The sequence below is a fragment of the Zonotrichia albicollis genome, chromosome 29, assembly GCF_047830755.1.
Source record: "Zonotrichia albicollis isolate bZonAlb1 chromosome 29, bZonAlb1.hap1, whole genome shotgun sequence".
Lineage (NCBI taxonomy): Eukaryota > Metazoa > Chordata > Aves > Passeriformes > Passerellidae > Zonotrichia > Zonotrichia albicollis.
This window is the reverse complement of record NC_133847.1, coordinates 3,161,279-3,187,578: the sequence shown is the minus strand read 5'-3', so window position 1 is coordinate 3,187,578 and position 26,300 is coordinate 3,161,279. Positions and strand designations below refer to the sequence as shown.

At 47.6% G+C, this 26,300-nt stretch overlaps 1 protein-coding gene across 1 annotated transcript in view; it reads right to left on the bottom strand.

Annotated features, from left to right (window-relative positions):
• The window catches only part of ADAMTS10 (ADAM metallopeptidase with thrombospondin type 1 motif 10), a 72,488-nt gene that overhangs the window by 6,347 nt on the left and 39,841 nt on the right, over window positions 1-26,300 (bottom strand). The window contains exons 10-20 of the mRNA XM_074528770.1: window positions 24,634-24,780; window positions 22,598-22,739; window positions 19,842-19,949; window positions 15,423-15,572; window positions 13,908-13,970; window positions 12,176-12,278; window positions 6,950-7,083; window positions 4,819-4,942; window positions 3,586-3,666; window positions 1,590-1,753; window positions 584-710 (exon numbers count right to left, since the gene is read on the bottom strand). Of these exons, the coding sequence (XP_074384871.1) occupies window positions 584-710; window positions 1,590-1,753; window positions 3,586-3,666; window positions 4,819-4,942; window positions 6,950-7,083; window positions 12,176-12,278; window positions 13,908-13,970; window positions 15,423-15,572; window positions 19,842-19,949; window positions 22,598-22,739; window positions 24,634-24,780 (1,343 nt within the window). The remainder of the gene's footprint in view (window positions 1-583; window positions 711-1,589; window positions 1,754-3,585; window positions 3,667-4,818; window positions 4,943-6,949; window positions 7,084-12,175; window positions 12,279-13,907; window positions 13,971-15,422; window positions 15,573-19,841; window positions 19,950-22,597; window positions 22,740-24,633; window positions 24,781-26,300) is intronic.

The window sequence follows — 26,300 nt, the reverse complement described above, 5'->3', positions numbered from 1 at the left end:
AGTGGGTGGGTTCTGGGTTCACATGAGGGGATGGTGAGCTCTGTGCACAGAGCAGGGAGACAAAACAATTCCTGCTCCAGCTGGGCACCAAGGACAAATGATCCAAATCTCAGCCCAAGAGCACAAACAACGTGGGCTGGAGAGAGAAAAACAAGAAGGATGGGACTGCATGGGCTGGGGCTGGAATTGGACAATTAACTCCAATATGCTAATAGGCCAAAATTTATAAAAGTGAGAGTGGGATATTGGGCAGGAGGGTGCCCAGAGCAGCTGTGGCTGCCCCTGGATCCCTGGCAGTGCCCAAGGCCAGGCTGGGCAGGGCTTGGAGCAGCCTGGGACAGTGGAAGGTGTCCCTGCCATGACAGGGGTGGGAAAATTTGATCTTTAGGGTTAATCCACCCATACCTGTGGCCCAGCTGAAGATGGCACCCAAGTTCTTTGCCCTGACACAACTCTCCTATGGCTGAGTGTGGGGTGGGGCTGTGTAAAGACCCCAGAGCTCCTCAGAGCCAAGCAGAGGCCCAGCCACAGCACAGGAGGGGTCCCACATGTCCCCCCAAAGCAGCCCAGCACCGGAGCTCACCCCCTGCACACAGCACGGAGCACTTGGTCCATGGGGTGTAGTGCCAGGAGTAGAGGCTGGAGCCATCCCTGCCCACGGGAGCGTTGAACTTGTAGCGGATGCCCTGCGGCTCTGTCCTCACCAGCACCTGCAGGAAAGGCACCCCCAGGACATCAGTGCCACCACAGTGACCACCCAGCTGGCATCCCACAGCCTCTCCAACAGCCTGGAATATTCCTTGTCCCCTTACAGCCCTCACAGTGCTGGCAGGGCAGCCACCAGTGGTGACAGTGGTGCTCGATCAGAGAATGAGCTGCCAGGCACTCAAGGGTGGAATCATCCCAAAACGTGGCAGATTAGGGCAGCAGAGCTGAGAATTAGGGAGGGAGATCTGGGAGTGCCCAGTGGATAAAGCACTGGCCCCCCAAGGCAGGGACTGTGGACTCTCTGGTCAGTCACAAGATTTTATTATAATTCCATTCCTTTCTATTCCTGGCTAGCCTTCTGATGAAATCCTTTCTTCTATTCTTTAGTGTGGTTTTAATATTTCATTTTCTTTTAATATAATATAATATATATAATAAAATAATAAATCAGCCTTCAGAAACATGGAGTCAAGATTCTCATCTCTTCCCTCAACCTGAGACCCCTGTGAACACCACCATATTTGGTGACCCCGAGTGGAGAAAAATTCCAGGTGCATCTGCGATTGGTCTCATGTGGTTCTTTCTAATTAATGGCCAATCATAGTCAGCTGGCTCAGACAGAGAGTCTGAGCCACAAGCCTTTGTTATTCATTCTTTCTTTTTCTATTCTTAGCTAGCCTTCTGATGAAATCTTTTCTTCTATTATTTTAGTATAGTTGTAATGTAATATATATAATAAAATAATAAAATAATAAAACTCCTTCTGAAACATGGAGTCAGATCCTCGTCTCTTCCCTCATCCTCAGACCCCTGTGAAAACCGTCACATTGATCCTTCCAGCCCAACTTAGGACCCACCAGGAGGGGCATGAAGGTACCAACCATGACAAAGAGGGTGATGTTGGTGGGTCCCAAGGCCTCCAGCGACTCAGGCTCCTCAGGAGACCTCCTGTAGTGGAAGGTGGTGCCGGCGATGTCGAAGCGCCGGGGGGGATCGATGGAGAGCTTCCCGTTGATGAAATATTCCCCACTGTCCCCTCGCAGTGCTGCCAGCACAAGAGGGGGCTCAGCTCAGAGCTGGGGGCACCTGGGCCAACCTCAGCCAGGTGCTGCCCACCTGCAGGGCTCAGAGCATCGCTAAAGGGCACCAGGGAGGGCACAGGGGCACCGAGGTACCCACAGTGCCTGCCCAGCACCACCCTGGCCACCAAGCCAGGCTCAAACCCAGCTGGGAATCCACAAAATCAGAGGGTTTTGGGAAAGCTGCAAAAGGCAGGCCTCAGAGACAGCAGAACTGTGATTAGAGCTAAGGAGTAGTGTTGCAGACATCTTTTCATGAAAATCCTTTCCTTAGGATTTTTTCCTCCTGAGAAGCTGAGAGGCCTCAGGAACAAAATGTAAACATTGATTATCTGCTGCTGTGTAATGCAACAGGTGGATCTGTGATTGGCCCATGTTGGTTGTTTGTAATTAATGGTCAATCACAGTCAGCTGACTCAGAGAGAGAGTTTGAGAGCCTTTGTTATTCCTTCCTATTCTTAGCTAAGCCAGCCTTCTGGTGAAACCTTTTTTTTCTATTCTTCTAGTATAGTTTTAATGCAATATATATAATAAAATAATAAATCAGCCTTCTGAAACATGGAGTCAGATTCTCGTCTCTTCCCTCAACTGAAAAGCCTTGTGAACACCATCACACAGTAGCCATGAGATTGGTCAGCAGAAAAATTATTGAAAAAGTAGAAAAGCAAGGACAAATAGAACAATGGTCTGTGTATTAATTCTCATCTAGAATAACTCCCTAAGCTACAGAAAAGTTTATCTAGCAAAATATTAGGAAGTTCTAAGCTTAATAATGGAGCTCTGTGCATTGTATCTTAAGGCTTACAAGCAGGTGTTGTATTTGAAATAAGCAAGCATTGTTTAACCAAAGGTACATGTGCTTATAGTGATTGGATAGAACTACTGTCAATATAGAATATATACTATACAGATACAGATACTGTCAATGTGCTTTTGCTTTGTGTGATTGGTCAAAAAGCTTTTAAAGTGAGTTGTAACATTAAGTTCTTGGGATGTGAGCTGGTGCTATCTTCCCATTGTCACCACCATGTAATGAGACTGATGCTGGAAAATAAAACAGCTCGAGGCACGTTCCAGCAGTCCCATCCTGTTGGTGATTTGTACATAAACTCCAGCCGATGCTGGGGCTGCTGGGGCCCGGAGCAGGGCTGTGGTTGCCCGGCAGAGTCGCTAGAGGGGGATCGGAGCGTTCGCTCCTGTTTCTGCCTTCCCTCCTAAACCTCCACCGAGCTCCGAGCGCCGCTGCCCTGCTCGGGACGCGGGGGATGCTGCGGGGCTGGAGGATGCTCCCTCCATCGGGGATGCCCGCAGGGATGCCCGAGTGTCAGACACTGTCCTGAGAGCGCAGAAATGCAGAAAGGAGTCCCCACACATCGGGCAGGGAGGGATGGAGGCACCTCCATTACCAGGAGAGTCCTGCTGGTACCCGGCAGCATCCAGGGAGAGCAGCCTGCCCTGCTCTGCATTGCTCAGGGGACAGGGACGAAAAAATGGGAAAGAAAATCCTCGTGGTGAAAGCAGGACTGAGCAAGGCTGGAAAACCAAGCCAGAGGAAAATGTGTTTTTAATCCCCAGGATGGCAGGAGCTGAGGGATATGGTGTTTGCTCAGGGTTGTGATGCTAACACAGGACAGGGACACTGGGGGACACACAGCCCTGATGCCTTCCCCTGCCCCAAATCCCAGCCTGGCACCCCCAAATCCCCATTCCAGGTGCAGTGGGAAGTTCTCCCTGCATTTCCCTGCTAATCCCAGGGACATGGCAGGGCCTGGGTGGGATTTCAGCAGCCCCAGCTCACCCAGGTAGTTGATGGAGAGGTTCAGCTCCCGGATGTCGATGTGCACAGAACCCTTGGGGATCTGGATCACCTCCTCATAACCTGTGAGACAAGCAGGGGAGCAGCATTTTCAGCCTCCAGTCCCAGAGCCAGAGCTGCCCTGGGCTGCCCTGCCCTGGGAGTGTGAGCCAACCCCCTTATTCATGGGGAAATGATGGAAAAAGCATTTGGGGCACCAAAATGGAGTGGGTTTGTACTGGGGGCTCTTGTGGTGGGACTGGGAATGTGCTGTGGAGCTGGGATCAACCCTGGGGAGCAGGGAAGGGGCTTGGAGCTCTGTGTCAGAGATTTGGGCACCACTGGAGGCTGGGGCACTATAGGAATGTGCCCCTTGTTGATGGAGTGACAAAACTCTCCTTTGTCCCCTTAAAAGGGAAATAAACCCAGAAATTTCTCTCCTGGATTGAAAAGGCATCTCATAGGACCTGGGGGACTTCACCTCAAATTTAAGGATAGCTAATTACACAGGAGCCAAAAAGTCCTGCCTGGGCAATTTACTACAAAAAGAAGAGAATAAAGAAGTTATTGGCTTTTGTGAGGTGTTTTACCAGAGCAAGAACCTGTTGCACCTGGCTGGGTTTTTCCTCTGCAAAGAGTTTTGTTATTTTGCCTTTAATTAAAACCTTTTTTTTTCCCCAACACTGCCACAGAAGCCATCCTCCTGTTTTATGCCTTCTAAGGTAGCTGAGCTATCTTAGGTGTGAAATAAATCTCCAAGAGCTTATGAGACCTGGCTTGAGGAGATATTTCAGAGATATCCCATATTTCAGGGAACAGGTAACAGCCACCACTCTCTAAACCAACACTTTTTGTTTCCAACACTACCACAGAAGCCATCCTGCTGATTTTGTACCTTCTAAGGTAGCTCAGCTATTTTTCAGGGATATCCCATATTTCAGGGAACAGGTAACAGCCACCACTCTCTAAACCAACACTTTTTGTTTCCAACACTACCACAAATCCTGTTGATTTTATGCCTTCTAAAGTAGCTGAGCTATCCTAGGCATGAAATAGATCTCCAAAAGTTCAAAGAGGCTCCTATTTCACAGCAGGGCTTGGCTGGTGGACAGGAGGGATTTGCTGCCTGGTGCCACCCCTTGGGATTCAGCTCTGGGGTTTGTCCCTGCCTGTCCCCAGGGCCAGGTGAGGAGGAAGAGGAGGGACTGGAGGGTGAGCAGGCTGTTTGTTCCCTACCTCCCTCGGGCAGGGAGTGGTTGAAGACGCCCTCGATGGTCTCGCAGGAGCTGCCATCTCCTCCACACACCCGGCACTTGTCCTCCTTGGAGTCGGAGCCCAGCACCCGGTCACAGCCCACGTGCTGCGGGGAGGAACAGCAGCAATGAGCCAGCCCAGAGGGACCCTGCTGTCCCCTCAGTGCCACAGACATCTTTTATGAAAAATCTTTTTTTTAGGATTTTTCCTCCTGAGAAGCTGAGAGGCCTCAGGAACAAAATGTAAACAATGATTATCTGCTGCTGTGGAATGCAACAGGTGGATCTGTGATTGGCTCATGTGGTTGTTTCTAATTAATGGCCAATCACAGTCAGCCTTTGTTATCATTCTCTCTTTTTCTATTCTTAGCCAGCCTTCTGATGAAACCTTTTCTTCTATTCTTTTGGTATAGTTTTAATGCAATATATAAAATAAAATAATAAATCAGCCTTCTGAAACATGGAGTCAGATCCTCATCTCTTTCCTCATCCTGGGACCCCTGTGAACATTGTCACACAATCCCCCTTTGTTTCACTGCCCCATGGAGACAAACAGATCCCAGAGATGCAGGAAGGGAGGCAGACAGACACACAGCCTGTCTGTCTGTCTGCCTGCCCGCTGGGGGATGTTGGCCACTCCCACAGAGCTTCCTTATAATTAACTTTTACAGCTCCCCCCAGATCCCATTGCAAGGAAACATCAAAGGGGCCGGGGCTGCACAGGCTGGGGCTGCAGGGATCCATCTGTGAGGCAGGGAATGCAGAGAGGATGGGAATGTTCCTGCTCCAGGCAGAGAAATAATGGAATTTCAGGATGGTTTGGGTGGAAAGGATCTCAAATCTCATCCCACCCTACCCCTGCCATGGCAAGGACACCTCCCACTGTCCCAGGTGCTCCCAGCCCTGTCCAGCCTGGCCTTGGGCACTGCCAGGGATCCAGGGGCAGCCCCAGCTGCTCTGGGAAATCCATTCCAGGGATGGATTCCACAATTCCTGATTCCCAATCTCCCACCCAGCCCTGCCCTGTGGCAGTGGGAGCCATTCCCTGTGACCTGTCCCTGCAGGCCTTGTCCCCAGTCCCTCTGCAGCTCTCCTGGAGCCCCTTCAGGCCCCAAAAGGGGCTCTGAGGTGTCCCTGGAGCCTTCTCCTGTCCAGGTGAGCAGGCCCAGCTCTCTTAACCGTCCCCCCATCCCAGTCTGTGTGAGCAGCTTGAGGGCAGCACTCGCCTGCCCCAGGGGTCTGTCCCTGTCCCCTCTTCTTGGGGGTCTGTACCCTGTCCCCTGCCTGGAGCTCTGTCCCTGTCCCCTCTGCCCAGAGATCTGTTCTTGTCCCTTCTGCTCACGGGTCTGTCCTTGTCCCCTGTGCCCTGCAGGTCCGTGCTTGTCCCCTCTTCTTGGGGATCTCTTCTTGTCCCTTCAACTCAGGGGGGTCTGTCCTTGTCCCCCATCCCAGGAGTCTGACCCTGTCCCCCCTGCCCATGGGTCTGTCCTTGTATCCCCCCTGGTTTGGGTCTCTCCCTGTCCCCCCATTCCCAGGGTTGTGTCCCTGTCCCCCATCCTGGGGGTCTGTCCCTGTCCTTCCTGCCCAGAGATCTGTCCCTGTCCCCCATTCCCAGGGGTCTCTCCCTGTCCTCCCTACCCTGGGGGGTCTGTCCCTGTCCCCCCATTCCCAGGGCTCTGTCCTTGTCCCCCTAGTCCAGGGCTCTGTCCCTCCATCCCAGGGGTCTGTCCCTGTCCCCCATTCCCAGGGGTCTCTCCCTGTTCCATCTACCCTGGGCTCTGTCCTTGTCCCCTCTGCCTGGGGGTCTGTCCCTGTCCCCCCATCCCAGGCTCTGTCCCTGTCCCCCATTCCAGGGGGTTTGTCCCTGTCCCCCATTCTCAGAGATCTGTCCTTGTCCTCCCACCCATGGGTCTGCCCTTGTCCCCCCTGCTTCCGGTCTGTCACTGTCCCACCTACCCAGAGATTTCTCCCTGTCCCCCCTGCCCAGGGGTCTGTCCTTGTCCCCTCTACCCTGGGGGGCCTGTCCTTGTCCCCCTGCCCAGAGATCTGACCTTGTCCCCCCATTCCTGGGGTTCTGTCCCTGTCCCCCATGCTGGGCTCTGTCCCCACACCACCTTGCACTCCCCATTGACGCAGATGTCGTTGGAGTCCTGCCTGCAGGGCGTTCCATCCACCACGGCCGCCGCTCTCTCCGTGTAGAAGTTGAAGCCCTCGGCCAGGCAGTTGAGGGAGCACGCCTTGACACCCCCTGGGGAAGGAGCACAGCTTCAAACGGGGCCAAAAGTGGTGCAGTCACATAGAAAAATCATAAACGTTCATAAAATCTTCATAAAACCAAACCTGCTCTCCTGGAATCAGTAGAAACATCATAAAGGCTTCCTAAAATCCTCATAAAATCAAACCTGTTCTCCTGGAATCAGCAGAAATATCATAAAATCTTCATAAAATCAAACCTGTTCTCCTGACATCAGTAAAAATATCATAAAATGTTCATCATATCAAACCTGTTCTCCTGGAATCAGTAGAAATATCATAAAGGCTTCCTAAAACCTTCATAAAATTAAACCTGTTCTCCTAAAATCAGTAGAAATATCATAAAATATTCACCAAATCAAGCCTGCTCTCCTGGAATCAGTAGAAACATCATAAAATCTTCATAAAATCAAACCTGTTCTCCTGACATCAGTAAAAATATCATAAAATGTTCATCATATCAAACCTGTTCTCCTGGAATCAGTAGAAATATCAGAAAGGCTTCATAAAAATTGTCATAAAATCTAAACCTGCTCTCCTGGAATCAGGAGAAAAATAATAAAGGCTTCCTAAAATCTTCATAAAATCAAGTCTGCTCTCTTGGAATCAGTACAAATATCATAAAATCTTCACCAAATCAAGCCTGCTCTCCTGGAATCAGTAGAAATATCATAAAGGCTTCCTAAAATCTTCATAAAATCAAGCCTGCTCTCCTGGAATTAATGAAGTGTTCATAAAATCAAACCCGCTCTCCTGGAATCAGTAGAAACATCATAAAGGCTTCCTAAAACCTTCATAAAATTAAACCTCTTCTCCTAAAATCAGTAGAAATATCATAAAATGTTCATCAAAGCAAGCCTGCTCTCCTGGAATCAGTAGAAAAATCATAGAGGCTTCATAAAATCATAATTAAATCAAGCCTGCTCTCCTGGAATCAGTAGAAATATCATAAAATGTTCATTAAATGAAGCCTGCTCTCCTGGAATCAGTAGAAAAATCATAAAGGCTTCATAAAATCTTCATAAAATCAAGCCTGCTCTCACAAACAACTTTTCCTGCAGGTACATACCAGGTTAGAGTGACCAATCAATACAAAATAACAACTTGTTCCTAATCAATAAATTGGCAAGAAAGCTACTGACCAATTGGAGTCACACAGGAGATCTGTAAAATGGTATAAACGGGAGAATAAAGAATTTATTCTTTTGTGAATATAGAATGGGATTTTTTTTTTCCACCAAGAAGAAAACAGAATCTGTGTGATTTATTTCCATAAGAAAGGATGCAGAAAACCAGGAGGATGCCCCTGGAGGAGGGAGCCAGGCCCTTGAGCTGGACACAGACCCTGGATTTTCTGAACCCCTGGTGTGGCTTGAGGATGAAGGAGAAGGATCTTCAAATGACATCTGAGATTTCTGTATTTTCCTATATTTTCACCCAAATATCCAGATGAAGTGCCTGGGAGCAGGATGTGGCTCCAACAGAGCATTCTCTGCCTGCTGCCACTGGATTTTCTCAGCCCCTGGTGTGGCTTGAGGATGAAGGAGAAGCCACAGCTGAAATTTCCTGTATTTTCCTATATTTTCACCCAAATATCCAGTGATATTTGGGTTACATGAATATGAAGTGCCTGGAGCAGGATGTGGCTCCAGCAGAGCATTCCCTGCCTTCTGCCATGGGGTTTTCTCAACCCCTGGTGAGAAGGATCTTCAAGCCACAGCTGACATTTCTGTATTTTCCTATATTTTCACCCAAATATCCAGATGAAGTGCCTGGGAGCAGGATGTGGCTCCAGCAGAGCATTCCCTGCCTGCTATCACTGGATTTTCTCAACCCCTGGTGTGGTTTGTGGCATTTGCTGCCTTCACTGAGCATCCCAGAAGCCTGGCAGAGGTGCCTGAGCTGCTCCAGCTCCCTCCTGGAGGCACCACCCAGCTCCTGATCCCTGTGCCAGAGCTGGGAAAGCGCCTTGGACGGAGGAATGGGAATGTGCAAAAGGGAAACTCAATATAGGACATCAAAGGGGTGAAAGGAGGGGAGGGGATGGGAGGGGGCCCAGCTGTGCCGGAGCAGCTGGAGGGGAAGAGAGAGCAAAGCTGGGAGAGGGAGGAGCAGGAGGAGACACGAGAGGGGAATTCAGCAGCTTGGAGGCATTTTCTGCAGCAGGATGCCTGGGCAAGCCCCTGGAGAAGCAGCTGCTGAGCAGGGGGAGCTCAGCAAAACTGCTGTGCCAAATTGCTCCATGTGGGATGAGTGAAAATGGTCCTGCAGTTTGTCCTGTCTCCGGGTTTCTCATTAAATCCGGAGGATTTTCGTTCAATTTTGCCTGTGTGCTATTTGGAAAGTGCCTAAAAATTGGAGGGTTAGGGTCTGCAAATGAGCTATTCAAAAAATTAAAGACATAGACATATAAAGCTTTTAATTAAAGAAATTAAAGACATATAAACCTCATCTTAGGATGTTGGCTTTTATAATTTTCATCTATTTGTAGCCCTTCAGTCCTTTAGTGTATAACTCCAAACTCCACACACAGTGTGAGCTGCTGCTTTCCCATTTTGGTTAGACACAACAATTCCTCTCCAGGCTTGGCAATCAAGGACACCTCACTGCCTCAGGGCCCAGAAATGGAAACCAAAGTGAGCTGGGGAGAGCAAATTTGGGGTAAATGACTTCATTACCTGAAGCTGTAATTGGGAGATTAACCCCCAATATGCAAATGGACCCAAATATCTGGATGAAGTTCCCTCAGAGGGAGCAATCCCTGCCCAATCTCCCACCCAGCCCTGCCCTCTGGCAGTGGGAGCCATTCCCTGTGTCCTGTCCCTCCAGGCCTTGCTAAAATTCTGTTTATTTCCAGTCCCCTTTAGGCACTGGACACAAACCAGTGTTTGTGAAACAACACAAACCAGAGAGAGAGCCCAAACTTGTCCAAAGTAGTTCCTTGGCCTTCCCTGCTCCATGGTTCCTCCCTGGGCCACCTTTCCCCTTTCCTTTCCCCTTTCCTTTCCCCTTTCCTTTCCTTTCCCCTTCCCTTTCCCCTTCCCTTTCCCCTTCCCTTTCCCCTTCCCTTTCCCCTTCCCTTTCCCCTTCCCTTTCCCCTTCCCTTTCCCCTTCCCTTTCCCCTTCCCTTTCCCCTTCCCTTTCCCCTTCCCTTTCCCCTTCCCTTTCCCCTTCCCTTTCCCTTCCCTTTCCCCTTCCCTTTCCCCTTCCCTTTCCCCTTCCCTTTCCCCTTCCCTTTCCCCTTCCCTTTCCCCTTCCCTTTCCCCTTCCCTTTCCCCTTCCCTTTCCCCTTCCCTTTCCCCTTCCCTTTCCCCTTCCCTTTCCCCTTCCCTTTCCCCTTCCCTTTCCCCTTCCCTTTCCTTTCCTTTCCTTTCCTTTCCTTTCCTTTCCTTTCCTTTCCTTTCCTTTCCTTTCCTTTCCTTTCCTTTCCTTTCCTTTCCTTTCCTTTCCTTTCCTTTCCTTTCCTTTCCTTTCCTTTCCTTTCCTTTCCTTTCCTTTCCTTTCCTTTCCTTTCCTGTGACACCCTCTGACTCCGAATAAACACAATTAAAATTCTCCTAATGACCCACAGCCACTGTGGGAAGAGGAGATGAAGCTCCCAAATCCCTTCAACACAAGGTCAGCACTGCCAGCCTCCCACCAGGGGAGGTTTCATCACTCATTTTGTGGCAGAGGAAGCTGAAGCATAGAGAGAGGAAGGGCTCTTTATGAAAGCAAATAATCCCTATCAGGATAGATGACACCTCCAGGGTGATGTTCAGCTGGCCAGCCCAGCCCTGGGCCATGCCTGGGGAGGAGAGAGGTCTGAGCCAGGGTTGTCTCCCAATTTGACATCCATTGAGGTCTCGGGGTGACTTTACAGCCTCCCAAAATTTTATTCCATTTTTATTGATCCATGCCCTGCAGCCTCAGCGCAGCTGCTCCAGCTGCAGGAGCCCCGCTGGGAGCTGGGCTTGTTTGCACAGCTGGGAAGGATTTCCCCAGTCCAGTTCATTAACTGCACCGAGGAGATGAGCTGTTCCTCCTCATTATGTGAGAGATTTGTGCCACTGAGCCTCCTCCAGAGCCTTGTGCAGGACCCAGGGCTGACCTCAGGAAGAGGGAAGTGCTGCTCTTTGAAGGATCCACCAGATCCCATCCCTTCTCCTGCTCAGGAAGCTTTCCCTGCCTGCGCTGTCTCCTCCCCATTGAGCACCTATTTTGGGTTGGAAATGGGGGTGTGCATTCTATTCCCATCTGTCAGAGCTGGGCAGTTCTCTGCTGTCCATGGGGCAGTTTTTTCTTTCTCTGCTACAGCCAACCCTCCCTCCAGGAGATCTCTGCTGTCCATGGCCACTGAGTGTCCCTGCAGGGCTGATCCAATCCCAGCATCCCATGGGAGATGCTCCGCCCAGGGGAGGAGCCAAGCATTCCTACCTGGATCCAATCTGAGCCTGGCACAGCACAGCAGCCTTTGCCCCCTGCATTGCCAGAGGAGCAGCTTTCTGCTGCCCTGCATGGCCAGAGGGAGCCCAGGCCCGTCCACAGCAGCCCTGGAGCTGCAGAGGAAAACTCCCCCCTTGTGCAGGATCCCTGCTGCAGCAGAGCCACAGCTGGCACTGCAGGAGGGCTGAACCCCCATGGATGGGGCTGGACACATCCTGACACACAGGGGCCAGGACCTGCTCTCACTCTGGCAGAGGTTTGTTTTCTGTACTATTACATTTGTAGTTTTAATTTTACTAGTAAAGAACTGTTATTACTATTCCCAGTCACAAGATTTCCCTTCCCTTCCCTTGAAATTTCCTTTCCTTTCCTTGAAATTTCCTATGAAATCCTTTTCTTCTATTCTTTTAGTACAGTTTTAATATATAATTTTCTTTAAATATAATATATCTCATAAAATAATAAATCAGCCTTCTGAAACGTGAATCAAGATTCTCATCTCTTCCCTCATCCTGGGACCCCTGCAAACACCACCACATCCTGCCTTACTCCAAGTAAGGAGTTTTAGAAGCCTTCAGGAGCCCCTTTGAGGGGGTTTCAGCATTTTTTACCACCCTGCCCCGTGGCAGCAGAGGAGCTCAGCCCCAGCAGCCCCAGCTCACCTCCCCGGTATGTTTTCCAGGTGTAGTACTTCCCTCGGAAGGGCACGCTGTCGAACTCGGCGCACTGCAGCTCTCGGAAATCCTGCGAGCCCGGCGGGCAGTCCTGTGGGCACAGAGCCACGGGTCAGCTGGGGATGGGCAGCCTGGCCTGGCTGCCAGGGGGCACAGCTGGGGAGCAATGCCACCAGCCTCTGGGACAGGGACACTAGCCCTGACACTGGGGATTGCCACCAGCCCCTTGGGGACAGGGACATCAGGCCTGACAACAGGGCACTGCCACCAGCTCCTCAGGGACACCAGCCCCTGGGGACAGGGACAACAGCCTGACAGTGGGGACTGCCACCAGCTCTAGGCAATGAGGCACTGCCACCAGTGCTTTGGGTACAAGAACACCGGCCCTCAGGGACAGGGACATCCGCCTTAACAATGGGGCACTGCCATTAACCCCTTGGGGACAGGGACATCAGCTCTGATACAGGGCACTGCCATCAGCTCCTTGGGGACAGGGACACCAGCCCCAACAGTGGGGCAATGTCACCAGCTCTGGCAACTGGATACTGCCACCAGCCCTGGTGACAGGGACACCAGCCCTGACAGTGAGCATGGCCACCAGCCCCTTGAGGACAGAGACACCAGCTCTGGCAACCGGGCACTGCCACCAGCCCCCTGGGGACAAGGACACCAGTCCCTCAGGGACAGGGACATCAGCCTTAACAATGGGACACTGCCACCAGCCTCTTGGGGGCAGGGACATCAGCCCCATGTGGACAGAGACACTAGCCCTGACACTGCTACACGGTGGCAGGACAATCCCTCCTGCAAAGCCAGACACGATTTGAACACCAAGAGCACGAGGAGGGGCCCCAGGAGCTCTGCGTGATCTGTGACCCTGGGGAGCAATCCCCCCAAACCCAGGGAAGCAACAGGACCCGTCTGTTTGCCTCTCCAGCAGCCCGTGGGTGTTAGAGCTGCAATCCCCAGGTCCCAAGCTCCTCTGAGCATCCCCTCAGCGCAGTTTTTTCTGTAAATCTTTGAGGTTTAACCCTCAGCCCCGGGAAGCAGTGTCTGACCCAGCCTCACCTGGGCAGCCTGGAAGAAGCAGAGCTGGAATTCTCTCTCTCCTCTCCTTTCCCTCCTTATCTTTGGGCCCCTCTGGATGCCGAAGCCCCACAGGTCCGTGCAGCCCCCGGAGCCGGCTCCCACACCTGCCTGGTCCTGCCCGGAATTCCCCATTGCGGGATCGCTGCCGGCTCACCCCGCCCTGCCCCTGCCCTGCCTCCTCCTCCTCCTCCTCCCATGGCTGCACAGAGCACCCCGCACCTGGGTGGAGAGGACTCATCCCACTTGGAGAAGGCTCATCCCACCTGGACAGGGCTGATCCCAGTCTGGACAGGGCTCATCCCATTTGGAGAGGGCTCAACCCAATCCAGACAGGGCTCATCCCAACTGGAAAGGTCTCATCCTACTGAGACAGGGCTCATCCCAAACCAGACAGGGCTGTTCCCATTTGGAGAGGGCTCAACCCAATCCTGACAGAGCTCATCCCCTCCAGAGAGGCTCATCCTACTGAGACAGGGCTGATCACAACCTGGACAGAGCTGTTCCCATTTGGAGAGGGCTAATCCCAACCTGCACAGGGCTGTTCCCATTTGGAGAGGCTGATCCCACCCTGGACAGGGCAGATCCCCCTCCTCCATCCCTCCATCCCTCCCAGCCCCGCTGCCCCACTCACGTCAGTGTTGCAGGAGCGGTAGCGTTTCCTCTCTCCCAGGCAGTACTTCCCTCCGATGGTGGCCTGCCAAAGAGGAAGGAGGTTTGTGAGACTGTGACATGGACAGATGAGAAGACTCTCACATGGTTTGTGAGACTGTGACATAGACAAGAAACTGATAAACCTCTGAGTCCCAACAAGAAATACCATCCCATGATTTAATCCCAACCCTGGCAAAAAGAAGTTACGACTCCTTATCCATCCAGCCTCTGCTCTAGCTCAGCCTTCCCAAGGCACCACAGGCACCTGGATGTGCCTCCTCACAGACACAAAGGGTTGGGGACACAGCAGGGCTGTGGTTACAGGGCCACCCCCACGTGCGGGTGCCATGGGACACAGAGAGAGAAATGATGAGCGTTTCTCACAGCGGCCTGGGAGAAAGTTTTATGGAGCTGGAAAGATGTGGTAACTTGTTGACTATAAACAATTTGCAGGTGGTGTTTTTCTACTTTACTTTTCTGTTCCTCTCAAGTGTAGGAGTGTTGGGGGGTAGGATGGTGGGGACGGATGGAGACGAGAGATCTCTGAAGCCAGGAACTTGGGGTTTATTGCAAAGGGCCTGGGTGCAGGGCCCTGCTGGAGCTGCAGCCACAGCTCAGAGCAGGCCTGAGAGGAGAGAGAGGTAAAGTGAGAGAAGGCAAGAGCGTGGTAAAGAGATGAGAGAGTGAGGAAGAGTAAAGAGGGTAAAGAGAGACTAAAAGAGGACGAGGTTCCTGTTACAATACAGTAAATCTTCTTCTGGTCATGGAATTTGGGGTTTATTGCAAAGGGCCTGGGTGCAGGGCCCTGCTGGGAGCTGCAACCACAGCTCAGGGCAGGCCTGAGAGGAGAGAGGGGGAGAGAGGATGAGAGGATAAGGGCACAAAAGGTTAAAAGAGCAAAAGGGTAAAAGAGTAAAAGAGCTAAGAGAGTGAGGTTCCCCTTCCAATACAATAAATCTTCTGTGGTGAATATTCTGATTCTCACTAACCAATCAAGTACAATATACAAATCCTATAGCATTTCCATACAGCCTGTAAGAATTACTACATCACCATATTGTGCTACATTTTAAACCCTAAAAACTCCTCTTTGGGCCCCTTCTGCCAAGCTGTCTGTTCTGACCCTTGGAGCTGTCTGCAAGCAGAGGGTGTTGTTCCTTCAAAAGGGGATTTCCTTCAGCCAGCCACACCATTGTTTTCCAGTTGTTCAGCAACTGAGGGATCTCAAAGCTTGCCTTCATTTCAATCTTGCTTATAGTTTCTATATTCTCAAAATCTTTTGCCAGACAATCACATTTATAAGGCTTTTCTGTTTCATCTTCCCCAACACTCGAGGACAGTGTGCGAGAAAGATGTTTCTGTTAGTTAGCCAATATAATAGATTGTACCACTCTATAAAAACTGCACGGTTCTTTTGAATAAACCCTTCTTTGCCTTTTCTACCTCCTGCCCCTCCCTGTTCCTGCCCCAACCCTGGCACAAGAGTGACCCCCACGCACCTGGGGCTGTCGCAGTGGCGCACGGACGAGGAGACGCCGCCGCCGCACGTCCGGCTGCACTCGCCCCACGATGACCACGAGCCCCAGGCTCCGTCCACACCCTCCGGCCGCGTCCCGAAGGGCACACACTCCCTCTTGTAGCACCACTGTGGGGACACAGAGCTTGGGACACCTCAGCAATGGGACCCGATCGGAATTCAGTGCATCCCTCCAGGTGTCCAGAGTTGCTGAGCACCCCGCCAGGCACGCAGCCCAAAACACCTGCAGATTTGATTTTGACCCCTGGAGCAAGTTACCAGCTTTGTATGAGGACCTAAAAGTCACAGAAGTTTAAATAGTATAATAATAAAATTATTACAGGGTGAAAAGGTAGATTTTAGGTTTTTAGAATGGGAGTTATGGGGACAAGATGGAGGAACTTGGGCGTGTCCAGTCCTCCTCCTTCTTCTTCTTGTTCTCCATTTTCTGCAGTGATATTGTCACTTTGGGATTGGTTTAGAGTAGAAGTGCACTGTCTAGCACAGGTGATGGGTATTGGGAATTAAGGGTAAATATATTATATGTAGTTTGTAGTATAAAAAGACAACACAGAGAGTGCCTGTGGCTGCCCTACTGAGCAGACCTCAGCTGGGCAGAAAGAAAATTTTATAGATAAGAATTAATAAACAACTTCAAGACCGAAAACTGAAGAGTCCAAACTCATTCTTCAGACATGTGGGTTGAAGCAGAGAAATCCTGCACATCTTGGGGGGGATCCTCCTGCCAGAACCTCCATGGGGCCAGTGCAGGGCTGGGATCTGCTTTGGTCCTGAGGAACCTGAGCTTGGAGCTGCAGCAGCCTCAGAGCCAAATTCTCCAAGGTAGAGTGCTCGCCTCTCCTTGGGGTCAGTGGGATCAGTGTCCCCAGCCCCTGTGGCAACTTCCACTGGCAAGGGGTCACATCCCAAATGTTGCCCAGAGCAGCTGTGGCTGCCCCTGGATCCATGGAAGTGTCCAAGGCCAGATTGGACACCGGGGCTTGGAGCACCCTGGGCTATGGAAGATGTCCCTGCCCATGGATGAGGTTTAAGGTCCCTCCCAACCCAAACCAGTTAGGGATTCTTCTCTAAAGATTCTTCCCTAAAGATTTTCTATAAAAGCCCTCGGCAGAGTTCCAGGTGATCTTGGATTGGAGCTGCTGCTGCTGGGCAGGGCCAGGATCCCTGGGGGACAACCACTGCCAGGACAGAGCGAGTTTTGTTTGTACTGAGAGCTCAGGTTTGTGTGGTTTGTGTGCCCAAAATGTCCAGATCAGCAAAGAGCTCGAGTTCAAATAAAGTTTAAATTGTAATATCAGCATTGTTGTGTCATCGTTCTGCTGAGGATCCTTAAAGAATCCTGTCCCTGTCCTACTGGGAGACAGATGCTCCTGGAAATTTGCCTATGAAATATTTCCCTCATGCCTGGCACGTGTCCCACAGCCCCTGGAGTCCCCAGCATGGGAGGGTGGGACGGTGCCAGAGCCGCCCGGGCGCGGTGCCGGACACGGAGCCCCAGGGGCTCAGATAATCCCAGGAAGGAAGAAAGCTCTGTGTGCTCCTTCCAGGGGCTGGGAACCCACCCTGGAGCTGCTGGCACAGCCTCTCCCTGCTCCTCCCGAGCCAGCTCTGCATGGGCAGCCGGGAAAAATGCACGGTGGCTTCCCAGGAATCCCAGCTCATGATCCCTGGGAGCACCAGAGCCTCTCCAAAGGGGGATCCCATGTGGAGGAGATACTCCACAGTATTCCCACAGCCTGGGAATAGATTCAATAAATCCTGGGAGCCCCTTCCCTTCCCTTCCCTTCCCTTCCCTTCCCTTCCCTTCCCTTCCCTTCCCTTCCCTTCCCTTCCCTTCCCTTCCCTTCCCTTCCCTTCCCTTCCCTTCCCTTCCCTTCCCTTCCCTTCCCTTCCCTTCCCTTCCCTTCCCTTCCCTTCCCTTCCCTTCCCTTCCCTTCCCTTCCCTTCCCTTCCCTTCCCTTCCCTTCCCTTCCCTCCGAAGAACCCTGGTTAAAAAAGCAGTTACAAAGCTGGGGGAAAGGGATGATTAAAAGTGGGAAAAACTGGGAAAAAGGAGGAAAAAATGACACTGTGGGTTCTTGGGGTAAGACAGGCAAAGCCATAACAACCACAGGAGATAGATTAATTTTAAAAAGAAGGATCTGGGAGGAGGAAATTCCCAGAGGTTTGGGATGCGGGCACAGCGGAGCTCGGCTCAGCCTTCCCCCACACTGGCTGGCAGAGCACAGGAATTTTCTCTCTCCTTTAATATTTCATACTTTAAATTCCCTGATCTTTCTGTCTGCTCTCCCCAGGGCAAAGGGAGAAGCCAGGGAAGACCTTGGAGAGCTGCTCCAGCCAAGGGCTGAGGTCTGGGGCTCACCCCGGCAGATCCAGCTGGGAACAATACAGAAACTTAATATAAAAGTGTATTCTTCTTAATATAAAAATATCTTCTTCCACCCAAGGCCATCAAATCACTTCCAAATAATGAATGGATCCAAAAGGATAAGCATAGGGAGGTAATTGGGGGTTCAGTTGTAGCCAGAATCCTCACAGGGAGCAGCTCCCACAAATCCTGGGGGCTGTGACAGCTTCATATCCCTTCCCTCAAGGCTTTTGAAAAAGCCTGGCTAAAAAGCAGTCACAAAGTGAGGGAAAATGGATATTGAAAAGTGGGAAAAGCTGGGCAAAAGCCATGACTAGGAGAGAAAAAATGCTATAATCCCTGTGAGTGTGCAGCAGGAGGGATGTGCAGCCCCAGGAGCTGTCTGCTGCTCTCTGCCCCAGTTCCCAGCAGAACTAAAATGAAAATAATAATGGATTTGTCAGAGCCATGCACACCAACTCCTCCAGCTTCCTAAGGATTTGAAATGTTTCTTGGGAATTACTTTTTTTCTAGTGGAATGGGGAATGTCCCAGCCCTGATTCTCCATTGTCCCAGCTGCAAAGGCTCTTTGTCTGAGCAGTGCGTTCACTTTGTACTGGGGAAAATAGGTGTAGGAGGAGCAGGGAGTGAAGCAATCAAGGCAAAATTCATGGTCAGGGAAAATCCTGCCCTCTCCTCCCAGCTGAGGGTAAAAAAACAAAGTTTCATCATAGCCAGTTTTTCCCAAGTTCCTCTGAAAGCAAAAATCTGGGGGGGAAAAAAATCCCTTTTCTCAGACCAGCCAGGAGATCCCAGGAGACCTGAGGACAAGGAGTTCATTTAAGGACATGGCATTCCATGACATTCTGTTCCTCCTAAAGAAGAAGGAGGAAATTTCCAATCCATGGAAATCTTGCTGCTTTTCAGGAGCAGCTTGCCCTGACTGAGGTTATCCAGGAAATGTAAACAGGTTCGGTGTCAGTGACAGAAACTGGGATGGGCAGCAGAGCCTGAGCTGCCACAGCTGCTTGAGGTCACCTTGCTGTGCCTCAGGGGTGGCACCAAGGAGGACTTTGCTAGAGTAGGGATTTCCCATTCCATATTCCATATTCCACATTCTACATTCCCCATTTTATATTCCACACTCCACTTTTCACATTCCACTTTCCACATTCTATTTCCCATATTCCACATTCCATATTCCATATATCACATTCCATATTCCACACTCCACATTCCACTTTCTACATTCCATATATCACATCCCACATTCCACTTTTCATGTTCCACTCTCCACATTCTATTTTCCATATTCCACATTCTATTTTCCATATTCCATATTCTATTTTCCATATCCCATATTCCATATTCCATATTCCATATTCCACTTTTCACTCTCCATATTCCATATTCCATATTCCACTTTCCACTCCCCATATTCCATATTCCACTTTCCACATTCCATATTCCATACTCCACATTCCACTTTCCAATTTTCATATTCCATACTCCACATTCCATATATCACATCCCACATTCCACTTTTCATATTCCACTCTCCACATTCTATTTTCCATATTCCACATTCTATTTTCCATATTCCACATTCTATTTTCCATATTCCATATTCCATTTTCCATATTCCATATTCCACTTTCCACTCTCCATATTCCATATTCCACATTCCACTTTCCACACTCCACTTTCCACATTCCATATTCCACATTCCACTTTCCAATTTTCATATTCCACATTCCACAGTCCATATTCCATATTCCATACTCCACATTCCACATTCTAGCCCTGTACAAGCTGAGCTCTGAGCTGGACCTTGGGGTCATTTCTGGACTCCTTGACCCATCCCAGCCTCCCTCCAAGGGCAGCTCTGCCCTCTGCGGTCCAGGCTGGGCTGGCTGCTGGGTGCTCCCAAACCAACCCCACACCCCCAACATTAACAATAATCCCTTTTTGGCTGGAAAAGGGACCCAGCCCATCCCTGCCAGCTGCTGCAGTGCCCAGGGCTGCCTTACCCCCTTGTCGATGGTGTTGGTTTGGCAGATGGTGCCCTCGGCTGCGGGGATGCTGTTGGTGATGCAGCGGTTGCTTTTGCTCAGACACCAGAGCTCGCTGCACACTTCCTGCAGAGGGGGAGATTTGGGGGGACACAGGAAGGAGGGGAGAGACAAAGAAACAAAACCCAGATTAGGACTGGCTTGTGCCAGGGAGGCACCAGCTGGGTGGGACACAGGGACATGGGGACACTGAGTGTCTTCAGCATGGTGGGGACAATGTGAGATCAAACCCTGCCAGCTGCAGCCACCCCAGGGCCACTGAGAGCTGTCCCCTGTCCCCTGCTCTGCACTTGCAAACTAACCACAAGGACCTGAGCAAAGTTTAATTTTTTCTAGTTTAATTTTTTTTCTTAGTTTTAATTTTTTTTAGTTTGATTTTTTCTAGTTTAATTTTTTCTAGGAACAAGTTTCCAAAAATGAGCTTACAGAAAAGACTAGATACTTCAGAAAAATAGAATTATAAAATACATTGTAGTAAGACCCACAAAGAGTAATTTTATATAATTAGCTTTAAAGCATTTACAGTATTGTGTAGCAAAAACTGGTAAGCCAAGAAATGCTTATAATGTATTGTAATTAAGAAATAGTTAGCTTCTGATAGTAATAGCATAAATTGTAATGCTATATTAAGTTATATATAATATATAATATAATATAATCTATATAATATTTATTTATATAAATAAGATATATTTTACATATTATATACTAAATATAACATATTATTATTAATATACTATAGTATACTATAGTATAAGATACTATACTATACTTCACTTCAATATAATATAATAAATATAATATAATATAATATAATATAATATAATATAATATAATATAATATAATATAATATAATATATATTATATTATATTATATGATATAATATAAATTAGATATTATTTATTTTATATCATTCATATATATTTATATTAAATATAAATTATCTACATCATCTCATCCTTCATATGAGACTAAAAATAGAATAAAAGTTTTCAAAATGCCAGTAAGATATCCCATCTCTAAGTCAAAAAACACCCCTAATCCAACAGAACAATTGAACCACAGAAAATACAAGTTCAAACCAACATCAACACCTTACAAGATTTACAACAGCTTTTAAGAGAAATCAATTAAATCAGATCTATTATAAAAATTACAAATAATGAACTTACTCCACTTATAAACTGATTTAGAGGGGACTGTAACATCAAATCTCCTAAAACTTTAACATTTAAAGCTCAAAGAAACCTTTACACCCTTCTGGCTGTGGAGGTTCCCTGGGGTCAGGTGGCAGAGCTGACTCCAGCCAGCCCATGCCACCTCTCCTTGGTGCCACCTTGGTGACACCTGAGCTAATCCCACTGTCCTTGTCTGTGCTGGGGTTTTTCACAAACAGGATGGGACTGCTGGGATAAAATAAATAAATAAAACTGCCTGGAGTTTTATTGTGGCATAAGATAAGATGGTGAAGGGTTTATAATGAAACTTCCACAGACACAGGAGGGTTTGATCTGCAGCCTCGGAAGAAACTTGGATTGATGTAAAAATACAATACACAGACATTAAGCAGAAAAATAATTAATTTATGTTCCTATAGTTGTAAGTAAGAACTAGCTTTAAGTGAGAAGCAATTGATAAGATAGTGAAGGGTTTATAATGTAGGAAACTGTATTGATAAAATAGTGAAGGGTTTATAATGAACCTTCCACAAACACAGGAGGGTTTGATCTGCAGCCTCGGAAGAAACTTGGATTGATGTAAAAATACAACACATAGACATTAAGCAGAAATAAATAAGAGCTGTAAGTAAGAATTAGCTTTAAGTAAGTGAGAAACTACTGGTAAGATGGTGAAGGGTTTATAATGTAGGAAACTGTATTGATAAAGTGGTGAAGGGTTTATAATGTAGGAAAATGTATTGATAAAATGGTGAAAGATCTATAATGTAGGAAACTGTGTTGATAATATAGTGAAGGGTTTATAATGAAATTTCCACAAACATAGGAGGGTTTGATCTGCAGCCTTGGAAAAAGCTTGCATTGATATAAAAATACAATACATAGACATTAAGCAGAAAAATCCCTAACTTAGGTTCCTAAAGTTAAAAGTAAGAATATGCTTTAAGTGAGAAACTGTATTGGTAAAATAGTGAAGGGTTTATAATGTAGAAAACTGTATTGATAAAGTGGTGAAAGGTTTATAATGTAGGAACCTGAATTCATTATGTGGTGAAGGGTTTATAATGTTGGAAACTGTATTGATAAGATGCAGAAGGGTTTATAAGGGTGTGGTTGTATAGAATAAACTAAGAGTTTAGAAGTTATAATAGAAGGATATGTATGCAAGTGAGACAGAAGCCATTGGACAAAAGTATCCACAGTGCAGCAGAAGTAAAGGTGATAAGTTAGAAAAGCTAAATAAGTTCTGTGGCAACTGTCTATTGGTTTAGAAAATTATATATTGTCTTGCAACAAAGAACTTTGACTACTTAGAGTGATGGCTGACTGCTTGCTGCTCTAAAATCTCACATCCTCTGAGCCTGATGTTCATCCGAGCAACAAATCATTCTTAGCTTGAAAATAGCCCCATCCCTCCATTTCTAAGGGTGCCAATGACAGATGTGGGCAGCAGGCACAGCCCCATGGACCTCTCCTTGCCCCACACCCCCTCCCACAGCCCTGGAACCGATAGTAAAGCAGGAAGGCTCTCTACCCCGTATTTACACTGGCGGGATTTGACTCCGTACTGGAAGCGGCACTGCTCGTCGGCATCGTAGGCCTGGCCCGGGGCCACCGTGGGGTAGATGAAATCCTGCTTGGGAGGAGCGTTGTTCAGGCACAGTCCCATCCCCGAGCTGGAAACACAGGGGGACAATCAGAGCTGAGAAAGATGAGGGGAGAGAGAGAACCTGAGGTTTGGGAGCAGCAGGTGTTAGTCCTGGCTTTGCTAGGCTGAACTTTGTCACAGACATCTTTTATGAAAAATCCTTTCCTTAGGATTTTTCCTCCTGAGAAGCTGAGAGGCCTCAGGAAAAAAATGTAAACAAAAATTATTATCTGCTGCTGTGGAATGCAACAGGTGGATCTTTGATTGACTTACATTTGTTGTTTCTAATTAATGGCTAATCACAGCTTATCTGGTCAGACAGAGAGTCCGAGCCACAAACCTTTGTTATCATTCCTTCCTGTTCTATTCTTAGCTAGCCTTCTGATTAAATCCTTTCTTCTATTATTTTAGTATAGTTTTAATGTAATATATATCATAAAATAATAAATCAGCCTTCTGAAACATGGAGTCAGATCCTCGTCTCTTCCCTCATCCAAGAACTCCTGTGAACACCGTCACAGAGCTTGGCTGCTTGAGGGGATAAATTTGGGTCTGCTCTGGGTGGGAGACAGTGCTCTGAAATCCTTCCCAGGCTGGGAAGAACATCCTGGTTCTGAGGTAACTCTGGAAGTGTTGATCTGAGGGTTCAGAGAAACCTGGAATATCCTGGGCTGGGAGGCACCCACAGGGATCATCTGCACTTACTGAAAATTATCACAGCTCTTAAAATTCCCAGATGGCATCATCACTGGGCAGAGGTGAACAGAGAAGCCCAACTGAATATCCTGAGCTGGATCCCTCAGGGATCATCAGTGCAGCCCCATCCCTGCCCAGCCACCCCAACAACCCCACCCTGAGCACCCCTGGGAGCTCCTGCAGCTCTGGCAGCCTTGGCACCATTCCCTGGGCAGCCTGGGCAGTGCCCAGCAGCCTCGGGGGGCAGAACCTTGCCCTGAGCTCCATGCCAAGGCCTGGCACAGCTCCAGCCATTTTGCAGGGTATTGCCAGCCCAGGTTGTCCCCAAGGTGAGTGCCCAAGGTGTGCCCAGGTGGGCACTGGGTGGGCAGAGGGGCTGCTCACCCACCCAGCTCTGATCCCTCAGCCTCCCTCTCCAAGCCCAACCTCCTGCTTGCCAGAGCTTTGTAGGAACATCCAAATTCAGCCAGAAATGCCTTTCCCTCCCCTTTCCTCGCTTCTCTCAGAGCTCCCCCTAAATTAAAGCCGCTGTCATCACCCCCAGCCCCAAATCCTGCTCACACCACGTCCCACTGGAGGCTCCTGGAGCTGGGGGTGGCCAACACGGAGGACGAGGAGCAGGGATGTGTTATTATATTATTTGTTTTTTATACAATACATAATAAATAATATAATAAATAAATAAAGCTCTCCCAGCCACAACAAAAATGTTTTTAGATGTTCAACAGGCAGGAAAAACATGAGAAAGTCTAAAGGAAGGAAGGAATGTGACTGTGAGAGACAAGACAGAAGGTTTTGGGGGATTTGGGTCTTTGCTTTGGCTTTACCCCCTCCTCACAAGAGAATGAGGGAGGCTTGAGGGAGGGCAGGGAGGGGTGGATTCCTTACTGTAGGAGTGGATTCCTCACTCCAGGAATTCCCCCACTCCTCCTCTGGGGAACTGATCTATTAGTGAAGTTTCTGGACATGAGAATAATAAATAAATAAAAACAAATAAAAAGATATTATATATATAATAAATAATATAATAAATAAAGCTATCCTAGCCACATCATAAATGGGTTTTGATGTTCAACAGGCAGGAAAAAAAAGTCTAAAGGAAGGAAAGAGACTCTGGGAGACAAGACAGAAGGTTCTGGGGGTTTGGGCTTTGTTTTGGCTTTACCCCCTCCTCACAAGAGACTGGGGGAGGCTGGAGGGAGGGCAGGGAGGGGTGGATTCCTTACTCCAGGAAGCTGGTGATGTAATCCCTGCTGCAGGTGGACCACACGAAGGGGTTGGTCTTCATGGTGATGTGGGCAGCCATCAGCTTGGCCGTCTCCTGCCCCCGCGAGCCGCAGCTGTTGCCGACCCCGTCGTGGTTCATGCCAAACCTGGAGAGCACCACAGCACAGAGCCTTGGGCAAAATTACTTCCTCCTTCATATTCATATTTAAAAAACTACTCAAACTAATATTTTATACAATTTAACAGCTCTCAGGAACACTCAAACTGTTTCAAGTAAAAAAAGTGAATTGTTTCAACTGCTGAAATTCCTCGTGTTGGATCATTGATGTGTCTTATGACTGATAGTCTAATGGCAAACTCAACTTTCTTTATGAAACAGGTGTTTCTCAACAAGGAAATAAAGTTTGCAGAGTTTTTTCCCTAAGTCCCAGTTATTGGGAAAATTCATCCAGCTGGGGTTGGACACACCTGGATGGTCCACAGGAAGTGTTTTCAGCCTGTGAAAAACACCTTCACTCTCCTGTGAAAATTTCAAAAGTTTAATAAATGACAATAGGAGACAAGGACCATAGAGCAAAGGTTATTATGTGAGCTATTATAAAGGTTATTACTCAGCCAAGAGCACCCCGTTATCTTTGGGGATACTCCTTAAATACCTTTTCCATTACATCAGCCCTTTGCATATTCATACACCCTTATGCATAGTAAACTTTTCCCCAAACAAGTTTACATGTTCCAAGAACTGTTTAGCACATCTCCTCCTTGTATCCACCTTTTGAGACCAGGTGTATTCCTTGGTTGTGATTTTAATCCTTTTTTTATCACCTCCAGTTTTAGTTCCTCACTGCCTTCAGTCAGTGAGCGCTGATGGTTGGCAGATCTGCACAGGTGTCCTCGTTATATTTTTATTGGATGTATCCATCCAAGCAGGCATTTTAACAGAAGGACATTTATATCAGCTATTTCACTGAGCTTAATTAACAACAGAAATAAAACTATATCTTTATAACAAAGTTAATTTAAAATGACATGTATAGAATCCATTTTAATATTTGCGAAAAGCCAATAATATAATATATAATATATAATATATAATATATAATATATAATATATAATATATCATATATAATATATCATATATCATATATCATATATCATATATCATATATCATATACTACACATATTTTATGGAAATATAATATAATATAATATAATATAATATAATATAATATAATATAACATAACATTATATTATATTATATATTACAATTAATAATGATATTGTAGATAATATTGACTATATAGTATGATATATAATACATTATATAATACATATATAATAATATAATAATATATAACATATAATATAGCAATATATAATATAGTATATGATATATTATAATATAATTAAATATATAATTAAATATTTAATTTCTGTATTATATATATAATAATATAGAATATTATATTATATACTATAATTATGTATAAATATATATACTATAGATAATATGTAAATATTATCTATTATATAATATATAATAATCAATAATCATACAATATAATATATATTATTGTATGTAAATAGAATATAATCTATAATAGATTATAGATTATATGTATTTATAACAAGCCCCTGGTGGCAGGGCCAGAGCAGCAGGAGC